Source organism: Saccostrea echinata, unplaced genomic scaffold (genome assembly GCF_033153115.1).
Source record: "Saccostrea echinata isolate AGI-Se365-2 ecotype Australia unplaced genomic scaffold, CSIRO_AGI_Sech_v1 ptg000056l, whole genome shotgun sequence".
NCBI lineage: Eukaryota > Metazoa > Mollusca > Bivalvia > Ostreida > Ostreidae > Saccostrea > Saccostrea echinata.
The window spans coordinates 8,208,986-8,227,453 of record NW_026889805.1 but is presented as its reverse complement, the minus strand read 5'-3'; the positions used below and the strand labels follow the sequence as shown (position 1 = coordinate 8,227,453).

General features: G+C 33.4%; 1 protein-coding gene across 1 annotated transcript; it reads right to left on the bottom strand.

Moving 5' to 3' along the window:
* Positions 1 to 1,476: 1,476 nt before the first annotated feature.
* Positions 1,477 to 18,468, bottom strand: LOC133173582 (uncharacterized). Its single transcript, XM_061308562.1, has 9 exons — positions 18,348 to 18,468; positions 14,920 to 15,008; positions 12,355 to 12,582; positions 12,057 to 12,278; positions 5,406 to 5,451; positions 4,061 to 4,302; positions 3,643 to 3,864; positions 2,405 to 2,933; positions 1,477 to 1,745 (listed from the first exon to the last, which is right to left on the bottom strand). Exons 1-9 carry the CDS (start codon positions 18,466 to 18,468, stop codon positions 1,477 to 1,479), a joined length of 1,968 nt encoding a protein of 655 aa, XP_061164546.1.

Below are 18,468 nucleotides of genomic sequence, written 5' to 3'. Positions count from 1 at the left end.
GTTAAAACTTTTACAGTTTATAAATATATCATTGATTAACAGATAGAAAGTATCACTTGATAACAAATACTTAAAAAAAATATTTATCGAGAAAAATTCTTTTAAAAAAATGCATATATTTTCAAAAAATACACCTAATTAATTCCGTAGTTTTAGTGAAAACCATCATTCCAGAAACAATATATGTTTATCAATGAAGGGCAAGTTGGACTTCGATAGCCTCTGGAAAGTTGTTTTCCCTGTTTATTTTGTCCAAATGTTACGATTTGAAACCGAAAGTACATAGCAAATGGCGGATTTTATAGGGGTCTTGTCTTTATACATGTCATGCTTTCAATAACAGCCTTTCAGAGACCATTCACGTCCAACTTACCCTTCATTGATAAACATATATTATTTCTGCAATGATGGTTTTCACTAAAAGTACAGAATTAAGCAGGTGCATTTTTTTTAAAATATGAAAAATTTTTGAAATGTTTTTTCTGAATAAATATATTTTTTAAAATACTTGTTTTCAAGTGATACTTTCTATCTGTTAATCAATGATATATTTATAAACTGTAAAAGTTTTAACTTTATACCTCACATAGTTTTGGAGCTATTGTAAAAATAAATTTTTGGACATCTTGACCTTTGGCAAAACCTTAAAAAAGAATCCACAACTATATCAAGTAAATAAAAAAAAACAGTGTTCTTTCTACAAGTGCAACTACGTTCCAATTTATGAAGGATAATTACTAGCAACTGAATTGACAGATCCATTGCTCCCATACATTTACTATAAGATCTGGCTAATAAAGGTTTTTAAATTTCTTTCCTCTCTCAAGTTAACCTGAATTTTAATGAAAAATCACACAAACAGGTCTGGCTGAACAATGATGTAAAATTACATTGCAGTAACTATTATACAATCTTTTTGTTAAAAAAAGAAATCCATTTTCTGTTGCCATAAAAATTCACTTAATCACAAGATTTTTGGGGTAAAAATTCTCTGCCAAGTGTTAAAGGGGTACAATAAAGACCTAGCATGTCATCTTGAGAAAAAAAACAAACATAATATATGACAATATTCAATGCAAAAATGTTTAGTCAATCAGTTAAAAATGTGGTTTTATTCTACCCAAATATACAGATCCACAAATATTGCAAGCTGAATTCCATAACAGACTGACTTAGTCTTCCCGAAAATGTTGAAGACCAGATACATCGTCACTGAAGATAAAGTCTTCAAACAAATAACTTCTACATGTACTTCTTCAACAATGTACATTAAGAGTCAGTTAAGTCAAACAATGTTGTATTTAAAATGTATTTCAAATAATTTTGTTTCTAAGTAGAATTTAAAATGTCTAATTAGTAAAATAACAAAATTAATTCCTCACAAATATAAACTGCCACATGCTGGGTTTTTATAAACAATAAAACAACAACTTGAACTAAAAACTAAAACAACAAAAAACAATGTATAGTACTGCATTACACTCTAATGTAAGTGATGAGGTATTCCGGGTAGTTCTGGTAGTGGTGGTACGTAACAAACTCTCGGAATAACCAGGCTCCATCACCGACCACGCTATCACAGCGCTGAAAGTCGGAATGTTCACAGGAATCGGACTCACAGCCAGACTGAAAGCATGGAGGTCTTCGAAGTTCTGGTTTAGGATGCCTTGCTACATGCATTTTACCAAGGCAAGATCGAACCAAAAACATTTTCTTCTCGCCTTTCGTTCTGTCGTCTATGTGATCTGAAACCAGAGCTCTAATAAGCAACCAGAACTCTGCCCGTCACGAATTATCCGAGGAAAATATGGGCATTTTGGCTTGAAACACATATTTTAAGTTTGGAATTTTCTAAGACAGGTAGTATGAATGTTTATAGATAAAAAAAAAATCCCAAAGTGCAGCATAATAGGGTGAATTCAGTGATGCATTTTGAACATTTCAACTGATTTTTCTACGTAGTATAAGCGACATTGTCTTCGTCTTAAAGTCGAAAAGAGTAATAATTTACTCTTTATTGCAAATTTTGATACAACTACTATAAGTTTTCCATTTTTACTACTGATGCAATAAACTTACTCAAGTTGATCATTAATCAATTCAATGGGATTTAATTAAATCAGATAAAAACAAAAGGTGGAAAAGTAATTGAAGATTCGTTTAAAGGCGATCAGACACTTTACCAAACATTTAAAGTTCTTTCGCTTTCAAATAGTATTTTAATTTAGAACAAAAAGGATAAAAGTAAGGAGATAACATAAGCGGTTTTGAGTGAAAAATATTATATACAGAAAATAAATGCAAGGGTATAAACTTTAAAAAGTTATCTAATCTTTGTTTAATTTACAAAAAAATACTTTATTTCTATAATAACAGATTTAGGATTTCTTTAACTGTGATGTACCTGTGTACTGATCTGCCTTTGTTGGACTCTCGGCAAGATACATCCCCTGACCAAACATGCCTTTATTATCAGCCATGGTGATATCGAAACCATTCGAAAGAATACTTTTGTATGTTTCGGCCTTTGTTCCGTGAAAAAGAAAGTGTTCGTTGGCTTCTTCTGGGTACTGATCGCTTCTCAGGAGGGGATTACTTCCCATTATTTCCGAAGTGAGTACATTTATCAAACTCGGTGAAAGTTCATCCAGCTGTTTGAAAACTCCATTTCTTCCTGCCTTCTGAAAAAGGTACGCCCGAAAGTAGGAATATTTTTCGTACAAATTAATGTTTTCCAGCCTCTCCACTTTTAAAACCTTTATACTAGAGTATTTGAGGTCTGACAGTCCCTTGGCGTCTCTACCATGTCCCACTATTTGTGGTACCCACGTGGATAAGACTAGTTTCTCTACAGCTTGTCGTGTTGGAACATCAACGTCTACCAGTGTGGCATCTAGTTTCACCTGCATCTCTGTTGTCCTCACATACCATAACTTTAATGGATAACACGGAACAGAAAATCTCTTAAATTGCAATAAGAACAGGTACATTTTTGATGGAAGATTTCCTGTACAACAAAAAACTATGCAAATTCATTAAATATAATAAAAATGAGATAATAAGTTCAACCCTCCGTTTCTTAATTGTTGGCCTACCCATCCCTAATTTAGTCACTTATTTCATACAAAATAGTGACAAAGTATGTTTTTATGGCTTATCCTTTTTTAAAACCTTTTTCCATGCACAACATTAAAAATTGTTAAACTAATTTATGCTGGCCCCTTTCTATATTTTCCTTCATTATTTTTTATCTTGATAGAAACGGTTAATTTGCTTACAACCTTGATAGTTCTGTCCGCTGTAAATGTTGTCCAGTATTCCGGAGGTCGAGGTTTTTTGAGGGACAATTCACGACAAAATTCACGTATTATATGGCTTGCAGCAGCTTTCTGGAATTTTCTGCATTCTTCTCTAAATGCCTGTAAAACTTGTTGGAATTTAAGTGTTTTTACATCTCTCTCTCTCTGTGTGTGTGTGTGTGTGTGTGTGTGTGTGTGTGTGTGTGAGGGTGTGTGTGTGTGTGAGGGGGGGGGGAGGGTGTGTGTGTGTGAGGGAGGGTGTGTGTGTGTGTGTGAGGGTGTGTGTGTGTGTGTGTGTGTGTGTGTGTGTGTGTGTGTGTGTGACAACCCAAGGTTAACTTACATATGCTATTTCTGAGTATCGTCCATCAGGTTCTGGTATAACCACTGTTACATTCATATTGGTATTATGATTTCTTGAAAAACCATCCAATGCTTCGCATATCACATTTGACACAATCTTAGGTGGTGGATTGTAATCGGACTTGTGCAGTATAAAGACAATGGAACTCATTTTTGTCCTATTTGCCTCAGTCAAACAATTGAACACTGCTTCACCAACATCCTAGAATGAAAAAGTAATTTAAAAGAACAAAAATTGATTCAACAATTTGATTTCAAAACTGTTCGGTATATCTTCTTGTACAAGTAATTACATGAACACATTGTATCTTAAGGATTACAAAATAAAGCAAAACAATGAAGAACGAGTGAATGAGGAATGGAAATTTAAGTCACATATTGTTAGATCATCGTCTCACCTTCTTTACAACACGCAGATCAGTTCTGCATTGTAAGACATAGGTATGGTAAATTTTATTCTTATCCAAGTGTTTGGAGTAAATAACCTCCATATCTCCGTCTGACACCAAGGAGAGATGTTGTATATCATTGCTAACATGTTTGGTTCGAGTTGTAACATCAATTGAAGCTGACCCCACAAAGTTGACAACCATGTCGAATTTAGCTTTTTCATCTTCCACTATACCAACTTTCACTAGGACTGAAATTTCACCAATCTTGCAGCTGCATACTCTTCTACTGATTTCTGCATATGTATATATATATATATATATATATATATATATATATATATATATATATATATATATATATATATATATATATATATATATATATATATATATATATATACATTTTAGGGATGGCAATCGAATACAGAATTGTCAATCGGTTAACCGCAAGACGTTCCGACCGATTAATCGGTTAATCGTATCAAAAATTCTCGACATGTTTCATTATTGTAAGCTGTTTAAAAAAAAGTTATAAAGATGTTACATATGTTGAATGCGATACTTAGTATATATTTGAACAGAACACTATTTATATTTTATTTCAATTATAATAGGTAAAAACAAATTAAAAGAAAGAAAGAAACTCATGACTGAAGTCTCAGATACAAAAAAAAAAAAAAAAAAAAAAAAATTAAGAAGTGATGTCACGCAAGCTCATTCTGCATTATCGCTATGCTCAAACTATGTCTGAACTACCGCTTAATTTACGATGATTGTTTGATAAATTATATTTGAAAGGTAATTACAAAGGATGCACGTAGAAGAGACAAGGTACACATTATAATAGGCTCACGATCATCTTATTAGAATTATTAAAGAAACGTGGGTCAGACTGGGTAATGACCTATGGTGTTTTAACGACAATTATCTCGAAAACTGACCAATTACTCGCACGAAGTCAATTCAGAGAGCCTTAATTATTTCAAAATCAGTTTAAATAGATAGGTGAAAATGATAAATTTCAAACATTTTTATCTGTGTTTTTTTTTTTCAGGAAATTGTGTTAAAATTTATATATAAATTTTATTTTTTCCGACTAACCGATTATAGATTTTCTAACCGATTACCATCGTTCCGACCGAGTAATCGGTTAACCGGTTACAAACTGACATCCCTATATATATATATATATATATATATATATATATATATATATATATATATATATATATATATATATATATATATATATATATATATATATATATATATTACAGATCAAAATTCATTTACTTTATGTCAAAGACAAGTACAGAAGTAGAGGCAGATTAGAGCAGATTCACAGTTGTACCTGCTTGCTGGTCGAGATCTAACGTGTTGACAACATCTGCAAATACCTATAAGTATACACTTAGAGAATAATTTTTACATCCACTGAATATCTTCTCCTTTATTTCTTAAGAAACCATTGCTGTTTATCAGTCAGTAAACAGCAATAAGCATATCACCTGTTAAGATTTCTTAAGCAGTGGCTCTTCCATCAATGAAACGTATAATAACGTACATATCTATAATACTATATTTAACCTACTTAATCTTACTCTAGATGATTTTTGTACAGATATAAATATTAACAATAAAATTTCCTTCTTTGTTTGTAAGTATGGGGATTAACGTTGCAGCTATTGCGGAAAAAAAATTACGTAACCCGCTTACACGGGTTATGCATTTTTCTGCAACAGCTGCAACATTAATTCCAATACTAACAACCAATTTTATTGACGTAAATCACATAGACTTGCACGTAGGCATTTTTTTCATGAAGCTAGCGCGCTTCATGAAATGTGCCTACGTCACAAGTCTGTGGGATTTACACACCGATAACTCACACAAAACTTGAAAACATTCCTTAAATATATTTGGGAGGAAAATTTAAAACAGTTTAAATCTCTATCAAAGTGGTTTAGTTACTATCTCTATCTTATGACAGGCCAGAAATCATTTTTACTAACTTTGATATCCTTTCACACTGAGACAGAAAGCCATTTTGGTATCCTTTCACACTTTGAAAGAATATCACTTTTATTCAATAAATAAATCACAGTATTTCACTATTGAATATGTAATAAATGAAATATGGAAATAACGAACAGTATTCAAGCTCAAAGTCCATTAAAACAATATAAATCAGGAGCAGAGCAAACACGGACCTCCAAAAACATCAGAGGTGGGTTCAGGTGCCATGGAGGAGTGAACATCCCCTGCCGACCAGTCACACCCGCCGTGTGCTCCTTGTCATGTCGGGAAATATTAAACGGAAAAATCCGTGGACAATTCAATGTGTAATTAATGGCCTAACAATCAGCATGAAAAGCGTCAGCAAGCATTTGACTTAATGATATATTGTATTTGCTAACAAGGTCATTGTACCGACCAAAGAACTTACAAAATGATGACTTTAAACGAGACTTGATATTATTGTTTGTCAATAAATTACCTCATTTTAGATATTGTTCATACGTAGAGCATGCTCTTGCGTATCGAATCAACTGAGAGATATACACTCCATATGCAGGTGATAAGGGTATATTGCTGCATAAATAAGGAAAGTTGACGATTGAAAAGTTAAAGTCATCACGTTTATCATAAACTTTGTTGTTAGATTACCATTAACGTCTTTTTCTAGTAAAATATCCAAATATAAAACAGATGTGTCAGACTCTGTGGTATCTTTTATTTCAAGCTCACTGGGATATATCGTGTCGACATATGAATGGAAATAACTATTGTTAATTGATAATACGTCGTCGATATATTTAAATGCCACAGCAAGCAATTTCTTTTTTCATGTATAAGATTTTGAATTCTACTTTATTTGAATGCAAAAATAGGTCTGCTAACAACGGGGCGCAATTGGTACCCACGGATATTCCAACTAATTGTTGGAGGACCTGGTCTCCAAAAACCATATAGATATTGTCAATCAGAAACTCAAGCATCTTCTTAATGTCAACTTCAGAGTACTTATGTGTACAGTCAGAATAATTTTGCAAATGACCAATGACAAGGTAAGTAAATTAATGAGTTCTACTTTTATTGAAAAAGCAGCTGTCAAAAAGCATGGGACCCGTTTCATCAAAAGTCGTAAATTTAAGACCTAAGTTAGGTGTACTTCTGGGGCTTACGCCAAAATTTAGACGTAATTTACGTTTCACGAAGTGGCGTAAGTCTAGTCGTAAACGATACGCTTAGTCTCAGGACTAAGTCCTTTACAACGCTGCATTGCACATGCGCAAAAAAAAAAACATACATACGTATTGTGTACAATGTCTGTAGAACAACACACATATACATTAACTTAAATGAAATCTTACATGAATTTTTAGGGACCTTCTAGAAAACATGCAACTTATATCTAATTATTATAAAATATTAACTACCTACAACATGCCACCTGATTAAACTCCAAAATTAAAGGTCTGAGAAAAGAAATAAATGTTCTTGCAAATGTATTAATTTTGGAATATATACATATAAATTTTGGAGTATCTACATTACCCCCCCCCCCTGGATTTTGATAAAGGAAGAGAGAAAGAGACAGAGAGAGAGTAGAAGGGGGGGGGATAATTCGTTACAATTTTATGTACTTGTGTACATATGTAACTGGGCATATGATGGACTACTAAATAGTTAAGAATCGATAAAATATTACAAAATATGCATTATTATGAAAAAATAAAGATGTTTTCCCATTTCTTCTATGACAGTACCTTGTACGCCATTCCGTTTGTTCCTAAAAAAAATTGTAGTATTTATTTTTTTTAAATGCGGATTCTTTTTGATTTTCCCGATAAAGAAAGGCAAGTACCATCGATATCCATTTTGAAAATTTCAGAATTCTATCATACATTGTTTAAACACTAATATATTGTCATACATGGGCGTAATAATTGTAAATTCACAGTCATTTCCGAGTAAAGTTTCTCTTACAGCTGATTTTCAGAAGCTTTCGAGTGACTTTGTTGCCCCTAGTCCCTATGGTAAAATCCTGTTTAATTTGTAAACAATATCAGGATATATTGACTTTCAAGTATATTTACGAAATCAACCGGAATATTGTTCGTCTTTTGAACGTTAACAATTTTTTCTGGACGCAGGCGGGTCCGTGATTTTTTTTTCAAGGGAGGGGGGAGGGTAGGTCATCAGTAAACAAAAATTCCATCCGAGAAACTTGTTGACAAGCTAAATATCGTAACTTTCTTTCCCAAAACTGAAAATCTTATTTCGGGGGGGGGGGGGGGTCCCTTCGTCCTTCCCTTCAATTCTTAAACTTGATAAATATGGCTCTTCCTACCAACCTACTAACTTAATTTTTTTAACAGGGGTCTAAGGTCATTTTCATTTTTTTACTTTCTTTACTCTAAATTTGTATACCTGAATAACTCCGCAAATTGCGGCGAAGAGGACTGGACCCTCTCCATGACCCCCCTAGATCCACGCATGTGGACGTGGAGTAAATAAGAAATGGAGTTTTCGAGCACGATAAAGTTTTTAAAAAGCCTACTTGGTTTTACGATGAGTTAAAAAAATATTTTTTTTTAAATATAGATATTAACCAAACTTAAAGAAGATAACTGTGCTTCCTTTTTTTAAAAAAAAAATGTTGGGGAAAATAGCTTTTTTTTTCAAAATGAACATTTTAATAGGTTTCTTTTCAGTGAATGACACAAAATGTATATACACAGGGTGTTTCAGAAAACATGCAACCATTTTGATTGATTACAATTTAATGGTGTTTCATCCAATACCATCCACCTACATGTTTTATTTAAAGGCACAATTTCAAAATTAATTCATATAAAAATGAATTTAATCTGGCAAATAGAAAAGGAGTTACAAAAGAATACAGAAAATGTGTTAAATTTCACTTAGTTACATAATATGTTCAAAAGGACGTCATTTTTGCTGAATCAATAAATCTATCCACTGCAAGAAATTTCTCAGTACTAGTGCTCAGTGTCTCTGCGTAATGAGCCTGGTCTCACATTTGAGCATTTTGAGTATAGTTTGAGGATGACTGTTTTATAATCTATTCTCATTACAATGTAATATGTCCCCACAGATAAAAGTCAAGGGGTTATTAGTCGGGTGAGTTTGGAGGTGCGGGGGCCAAATGTTCTTGGATTTGAAAGAGATGAATCGTCCTCCAATCATTTGTTCTAAGGTGTAAGATTCAAATCGTATTTCAACATCCAATATACACTTGACTCACTTACTTTTAGGTTACATTCGTTCACAAGCTCATTTATTTTACTTAAGGTTTTCATGCCAGTCTCTGAAACGTCTTTAACATTCTCAATGTTTTCATGTTTCAATGTTTCTTTTCATGTTTCTTTGTTCATCCAATATTTCCCTTTCTTTAATCATCCACATTCCACATGTTCCATTAGCTTCAAAATTTTTAACAGCTTTGTACAATTTCCACAATAAATTATCTTTTTAAGTTCTTTGAATTCTGGATCTTCATTGGCCAAAGCACAAGAACTGGAGACATGCTTTGATAAAGCAGTTTCAAAACTTCTGATGTTTGCTTCTAACTTTAAAATTCCATATTAAAAATGAAATCATCTGTTTTTCAGTGATGTCAAATATGACGTCATAATTATTTAAAATGATAATTTTTTCTCAATATTTTGTTATTAATAAAAACTGAAGCCTTTTTAGAATAAGTTTTTATAGAACTTTTATATGATTCTGTTTGCATATCAATTAAGTGAGGAAAGTAAACGGTTGCATGTTTTCTGAAACACCCTGTACAATACCTCGTACTCAAAATACAACAATCAAATGTGTATAAATGCAGGATTATCAAAACTTAAGAGATGGTGTAAAAATGAATCCCTGTTAATAAGACAATCTTTTATGAAGAAAGAGCCATAGCTGCCTCTCCGACGACACGGCCGACTCAAGAATTTAAAAGGAAATCACCTGTTTCTATTTACATGTATAGATATACCTTTTCAATTCAAGATCAAACTACGTAATATGGTTTGAGGACGAGTAATATATTTTCTTAGTTGCGAGTATGTCAAATGACATTCATTTAATTTGTTCAATACTCTAATTCTGAGACAAAAGATTTAGAAAATCAATAAAAATAAAACAAGTAGCTATGAATTTACAAACTTTAAAGCTATATATGGCGTATCTGAGCTAAAAAAATATAATAAAATAAAAATACGAGATTGAGTGAAGATGAACGTGATATGTTTTTTACGTTCAAATAAAAATTTTCCACCGATTTTGAACTTGAATAACCTTTTGGTTCCATAGTTAAACTGATTTTAAACTGTGTCTGTTAATTAACTGCGGAGTCGTTAAATAAATCGGATATTGTATTAAATTTCTAATATCTTTGAAACGTGATTGATTTTTAATTGTGTAATTTACAGGAAAGTCCTATCTTTATATAAAGTAATGAAACAAATAGAAAGATCTTTTTAATTTTAGTTAAATACGCCATATATGACTTTAATAAAATAGTTTAGGACTGTCTTTTCCCGAGATACTTTCAAAGTGTAATGTGTATATTATAACTTTCTGAAATTATGCACATTATAAAACGTAATAAAGAAAAACGTAGAAAAGATACACAAAGGGAAAAAAAAGCATAAACGGAAAAATGTGGGGCTCGAACTCGCAATCACCATATTTACATTCCAGCAATCATACCAATGCGCCAACCAAGTCAATGACGTCGAATGGATATAAATTTAAGACAGGTTGCTAAATCTTACGATTATACAAGAAGAAAATTTGAATATATATTTTCATCATTTTCAATATGAAGACCACCTTTAACCAAATTATTTAAATGTAATGAAGAGCAATCATATCCAAATACAATTATTCAAAATTGTTTTTCTGGTTAAGGGCGGTCTTTGGCAACAGTTTGTCATCTTTAGGTGGATACCTCAATATTTACTATACACTCCATACAAACTGGATAATTTTCATATTTATCATATGAAGGATCGAACTATTATTAATGAAATATCATTATTGTGTGGTTTGGTTTTACGTATGTATAAACTAATATACATACGTTTTATTGTGTGGTTTGGTTTTACGTATGTATAAACTAATATTGAATGACAAAATTTTGGTTAAACAATCAATTTAAGAAATCACTGGTAGAGTAGGCGAAAATGCCTATCAAATGCGCTATGGCTCTTAAAGTTATGTAAATATACTGCATGTCAACTACTTCCCCAAATGGGTGCCCCCCCCCCAATTTCCGTTCCCCCAATTTCCGCTCCCCCAAATATTCATAGTTTGTGAAGTTAAATAATACATCGTTTGTATTAAAAAGACTTCTTAGAATTTACTGTAATTCTTCTTAAGGAATGGCTAAATTGTTTTCAGATCAGTAAAGTCGTTTTATTTTATGTTTACGCCCGAACTTACACCTACCCATGAGTAGACGTAAAAATTTGGCCCAACTTTAATCCGGTGTTAGGATACGCTATTTAATGAAATGCAAATCTTTGTGCTAGTCCCGACTTTACGCAGGCGTAGCGCTACGACTTGGCGTACGACCTTTCATGAAACGGGCCCCTGGACTTTAATTTATCGTGGGGAATGTTCGTATGCAGAGTTAAAAAGTCATAAGTTTTTATGTTATTGATTTTGTTAAAATTTTGTGATTTCAAATTTTCCAAAAGTTCCTTGGAATTTTTAAGTATCCTTCATCTGATTTACATCACTCCTCGAATATATTGTTGCATAGTACTCCTGAAGTGTCTCCTTCACTGCTGTTAATATTTTAGTGAGGAGTAAAGAAAGAAGCTTGGTAGAGCATTTACTGGAACCCGCTATGTAACTTTGTAAGGATTTTTGTTATGTTTCAGAATCCAATGTAAATATGATAATATATACATTCTCAGGTTTTCTACAGAATCTGGTAAAACAGTATACACTTAATATAATACGAACTGATTACTTGAATAGTTATGGTGTCGCTGTGGTGTATAACAAAGTGAACCTCTTTAAGGTTTGTCTTGGGATTTGCGTCTATATAACTCTTCACGGCTCGACACGCGTTTCTTGCCGCCAGATCCCTAGGGAACTTCAGGAATCCCGTAGTCAGGGCTGGGAGGGCTATGGTGGAGAATCCATGTTTATCCATCTCCATCAGACAGTTGGAAATATACTGCATATGTATCTGCCAGAAAAACAGTTGGAGTTATCATTGATTCATATATTATGGAAAAGTGTTGTAACCATAGAAGGAAACTAACCTCTTCTGCAAGATTATCCCCGTATTTTACAAGGGAGCCATGACAAATGATTTTGCAATTAAGTTTCCCAGGTCCTGTGATAGCTACGTCGCCCTTTCTGACTCCTGAGGGATATTTTTCATCACACTCGTCTTGAATCTCTCTTCCTGCCGCTTCTAACAATGACCGAGAACACTGCCCGAACGTTAGTTTCAATTTTTCTGATGTACTGTTCACTATCACGTCAACCTAACACAGAATTAAGAAATTAAATGAAACTTACCTTTAAGGTTTAACTTGTGTAACTCTCCATAGAATGTTGGGTATTACGAGAGGTATGCAAGCCTACTCCAAGATCATTCACGCCAATATGTAATTTGCCCCCCCCCCCTTTTCACGTAATTTGCCCCCCCCCCCCAATTTACGTCACACTTTAAGAGGAACTTTATAAATGAAAGATGGCAAAGCTAAATAATACATTGCCAATATCGCTGAACAGTTGATATGAGGATGATTAAATAAATGTTTTCCTATTTCTGAACTTCAACAGTTCCCTATTATTACTTTGTAGAAAACTTTACCCTAAATAGACTTGGCCACTTTTTTTGCTTCCAGGTTCATAAAAAATTACAGAGATTTACCAGCAATAAGTTGTGTTTGGTCTGGTTTTCCGATACGGACATCTGAATTTGTACAATGCTAGTAATTCCTCAAATCTTTTGCTGTAATGGTATTTTTTCGCTGTTAAGGAATAGGTTTTGCCGATTTCCTTTGTAATGGGCGGGTCGAACTTTTCTTTCCTGTCGAAAAGCCTAACCAATTGAAGTATTATATTGAATTATAAGCGTTACTGGCACAGATTTGCTTTGAATTTAGGATGCACAAAGCCCTTCCATTCTTGGAGAAATTTTTTTCTCAAAAATATGTTCCCAAAATAAATACGGTTTTACTCTAATTTTATCATGTAAATAAATCAACGAAAAGAAAAGAAACAAAAAAAAAAAAAAAAAAAAAAAAAAAAAAAAAACAAGATGTGTTTGTGAAACACTGATGCCCCTGTATGGCAACGTATAGCAAAGGTTAATCTTTCTCAAATGCAAATCAGATACATGTATGTTGGTACCCAAAGTAAGGTCTTTTCTCGAGGAATATACCTGTGAAATATGAAAGCCCTAGCAGCAACCATTGAATAGATTCAATGATATAGAAAAGGTTAAAGTTTTTCAAAAGTAAGTTAAACATCAAGGTCAAGGTCAAATGGTCAAAATTAATGGTGCCTAAGGAAAGGTCTTCTCACAAGAAATATACTGGTGAAATATGAAAGCTGAAGCACCAATCGTTCAAAAGTTATAACCAAGGTTAATGGATTACAATTGTTGGTATCCAAAGGAAGGTCTTGTCACAAGGATAACATATTTGAAGTTTGAAAGCCCTCGCACCAACGGTTCAAATGTTATGGCCAAGGTTAAAGTTTTCCAAAAGTAGGTCAAACCCCAAGGTCAAGGTCAAAGGGTCAAAGGTGTTGTAATCCAAAGGAAGGTCTTGTCACAAGGATTACATACGTAAAGTATGAAAGCCTTAGCACCAACGGTTCACAAGTTATGGCCAAGGTTAAAGTTTTCCAAAAGTAGGTCGAACTCCAAAGGTCAAGGTCAAAGGGTCAAATTCGTTGGTATCTTAAGGAAGGTCTTGTCACAAGGATTACATATATGAAGTATGAAAGCCCTAGCACCAATGGTTCAATAGTTTTGGCCAAGGTTGAAGTTTTTCAAAATTAGGTCAAACTCCAAGGTCAAAAGGTCAAAGTTGTAGGTATCCAAAGGAAGGTCTTGTCACAAGAATTACATATGTGAAGTATGAAAGCCTTACCACCAACCGTTCAAAAGTTATGGCCGATGTTAAAGTTTTTTCAAAAGTAGGTCAAACTCCAAGATCACGGTCAAAGGGTCAAAGTTGTTGGTATCCAAAGGAAGGTCTTGTCACAAGGATTACACATGTGAAGTATGAAAGCCAAGCACCAATTCAAAAGTTATGGCCAAGGTTAAAGTTGGGTAAAATTTTGCAAAACTGGGTCAAACTCCAAGGTCAAGGTATGTTGGTACCCAAAGAAGGGTCTTGTCACAAGGAATACACTTGTGAAATATGAAAGCCATAGCTTCAACCAATCAAAAGTTATGGGCAATGTTAAAGTTTTTGCAGACAGACAGACCGACGGACAGGGCAAAAACTATATACCCCCGAATCTTCGATACGGGGGCATAAAAACAAAACCAAAAAAAAAACCATGAAGGTAAGTCCACTTTCCCCAGATTCTGGATATTCTTTGGATTTATTGCTGCTTCAACGCAGATATTTATGTCACTGGGAAATGTAGAACTTGTGATCTTTGAGTATGCTTGCACACCTCAAGTGATCCTTATGACTTAATAATGAAGGAGAATTAAAAGTTTGACTCTGCAAGCCAACTCTAAAGAATCAATAACTTATGCTTATTGAATTCAATAAAAGACGTAAATACACCAGGTTAATGATACAGAAGTTTTTTTTTTAAAGGAATTGGCAAAGAAAAAAAAAGCTGCTACATACGTCTTCCCTTTCTAATGCACCTTTAAAGACTGCGAACTTTATGTCTTTGTACATAATTCTTCCAACCTCCTCTGTCTTGCTGAGACGATCTAAATTTATAATAACAAGAAAATAATTTACATACCATTCTCAAATAACATAAGCATTCAATAAATTTAATAAGGGACTTGAAATTTGTATGTAATTAGCTCATATGGATTTTTGTTTCAATCGATTTACCCTTGTTCCCATTTTGAATACAAATACATCTGTAACACACAAACCTAGATTTATTTTTCAAAAGCAAAGTTTACGCGGACAATCTTAATCCGCTTTTTCCTTCTTGTTGATATACAATATCCAGTTAATCCGGACGCTACACCTTCCGGAATTTATTTTCCTCGAACAGAATCAAAATTTATGTCTACCAATTATAAATTTATGTCTACCAATTATAAAATATTTGTTTCAGTAATCCAGATGCTTCATAAATCTGGACGATTTGTTCGGAAACACAACATCCGGATTAATACGTCTCTGATAAAGCTTTACTGCATTTCATGTTTTGAATCTTATTAAACGAAAAACAGTTTTCAATGATGTATCATTCGGCAAACCTCGGCTGATTCCGTCACCTTCATCAAACAGATGAGGTACGAATCGGCCGAGGTGTGCCGAGTGAATGATGTATAACTCCATTCGGCAAACCTCGGCTGATTCCGTCACACTTGATATGCGTCTCCGCTTTACATTTGTGATAAGGCTGCCTGTTTACCGCTCAGGGATAACCTAACGCTTTGAAAACGATAATAAACATCTGACATACCATAAAAAATTTCAAAAGCATTTAGGTAACACTAAGAATAACACTTACCAAGAAACATGCACCTAGTATCTTTACACAAGTATTAGCTTTCTTAAAAAGCTTGTCTGACGCGAGCAAAATTTATTATTATATGAAGAACTAAGAAAAGTTGAATTCAGTGTGATCAACATAATTCTGAGTCCAGAAATAAATTGTTCTGCTAATAATCAAAAAAAAGTTAAATCCAGTTGTATCTACATGAAATAAAACTCGGATATGAATTTATTCTATATAGACTTCTACCATATTACTTGTAATTTTCTTTTTTTCATGGTCGTAGGAACCATGAAGAGGAGGGGAACCCCCCTCCCCATTTTGCCGATATATAATTAAATATATGTTAGAGAAAACACAGCTACATGTACTTTATTGCTTGTGGCCCAGAGGTCATGTAAAACAATAACATATTTATATCAACTTATTTTCTTGATAATTTTTTTTTCCAAGTTAGTGCCCCCCTGAAATTTTTGGTTGTGCACCCCTTCCCCGTGACATTTCTTCTGATTGGCCTTTTCCCAAATACTAGATAAGACCAGTACTTTTGAAAGAAAAGGTTACATCACATATTACAAATCTACACATTATTAAATTTTGGTGAACAGTTGGGAGAATTATGATTTCTTTTTAAAATACATTGTAATATACTTGTTATAAATGAACTAACATCTTTCCATATACACTAGACAAAATTGCTAACGCACCACTTATTATTCTTATTTGTGAATTGATCATTTTCCTGATTGGTACGAGTATATAAAATATGCCATCTTTTCCAAAACAGTTGGATTGACAAATGTCTTGGTGTAATGTCAAGACCCTTAAAGGACCTTCTTGTCCGAAAACCAATGTCCCGACGTGCACTGCGCACCGTTTTTGCCAAGATATGAAGTTGATGATTACCGAAGGTGGTCCGTGACGTTGCGACGGGAACAGTCTCCCACTTAAAAATCAAATTATATACCCTGATTGACTACCATATCGCTTAGTAGTCATCAAGTGCCTTGGTTTCCCTACCAAATCCACCCAACTTCCGGTTGCCCCAATTTTGTGGAACAATCTTGAAGTTATTGTGTGGTGCTTACTTAATGCCGTCGATATCTATTGTAAACATTTTTATGATCGTTAATTCATTTTCAACAATTTTTCACCAGAGAAACGCATAATCTTTGAATTGTTTTAATTTTTCACAAATTTCTTCAAAGGAACCCCCTGCAGATACCATACTGGCTGCCTTCGCAGGCTCTTCTAGAGTCAAACGCCGCATACGGTGTAACTTTTTCTCTGAGTTTTTAATTAGTACAAACATAAAGAATACAAACACAAAGAAAAAATTAGAAATTTATTCCACCAGAAAAGCATAGATATGATTTTAATTTTTTCTATGACGTGGTTACGCTTCAGTAAACATTGCTGTTATTTATCAGTTAAAACATTTAAATCTCTCATTTCTTAATGAAGTAACATAATTATATATCAAAAACATCATAAACAAGTTTTGAAAAGAAAAATGTTAATTTATTTAGGTGGTGCGTTAGTAGTTTTGTCTAGTGTAAACATAAAAAAGTATATCATCTACCATCATCTTACTCTTGAAATTGTTTAACTATGACTGAATCAAAGGTCTGCAAAGTTAGGAATATGCGTAATTCTAAAGGTAGAAAGACTGTGTGCATTGAAAATAAACTTCTATTAGTCAATCTGATAGTGTTGACCTGAACAGCTTTGCTGGAATTATAGTGATGCATAACAGAATGACCAAATGTTATGTTACGTGTAATGTATAATGTGATAATAATTAGGTCCAATGCTTTGGCTTGTTTGGGTGTTAAGCATGTTTCCAGTATAGGGTGGGCACTATCAAGCAAAAATTCCTAATAGATTATAAAAATTTTAAGGCCGTATTATTTATATAGAATTATAAATATAATTTAGGAGACACAAGTTAAGTAGCTATGTTTAAATCGGCAAAATTATTGGGGCACGGTGCCCGAACCCAACCCAACACAATACCCCCCCCCCCCCCGGTCCCAACGGCAATGAAAAAAATAAATTACAAGTAATAAAGTGTATATAGAACAAATTCATGTCCAAGTTTTATTTAATGTTGATGCCACTGAAATGAACTTTTCTTATTTCTCAGCAAAAGAATAATTTCTGGACTCAGAGTCATGTTGATTACACTGGATTTAACATTTCTTGATTCTTCGCGTAATAATAAATTTGCTCAAGTCAGACAAGTTTTTAGGAAAGCTAATACTTGTTCCAGTTTACTTTTGAGCTTGTTTATGTTCGTTATCTTCATATTTCATTCATAGAAAATATCATTGACGCAATTGATAATATCAGTATCAAAGAAAAACAACTGCAAAGTTGAAAATGTTGAAATCTGAACTAATACTTAAGAAATCAGGATATACTTTACTTTAAAACTTATTTTTCAAACTTCAGGCGCCAAAGGGAAAAGGATTTGAGGCATCATAGTACAAATGCATTTTTATGAACAGATGTCGGAGATGTTACGTTTATGTGCATAAATGAAGACACCGCCAAAGTTACCTGTTACTTTGTATACTGTAAGCCTTACCTTTCTTGATAAGGTAACGTAAATAAGGGGCATAATCAGTGGGTAGTGGTGGAAGGTAGAAGGGAGACACTAATCCTCTCCGCAAAGACAGCGATTCTCCTAATAATGTTTGACGAGACAT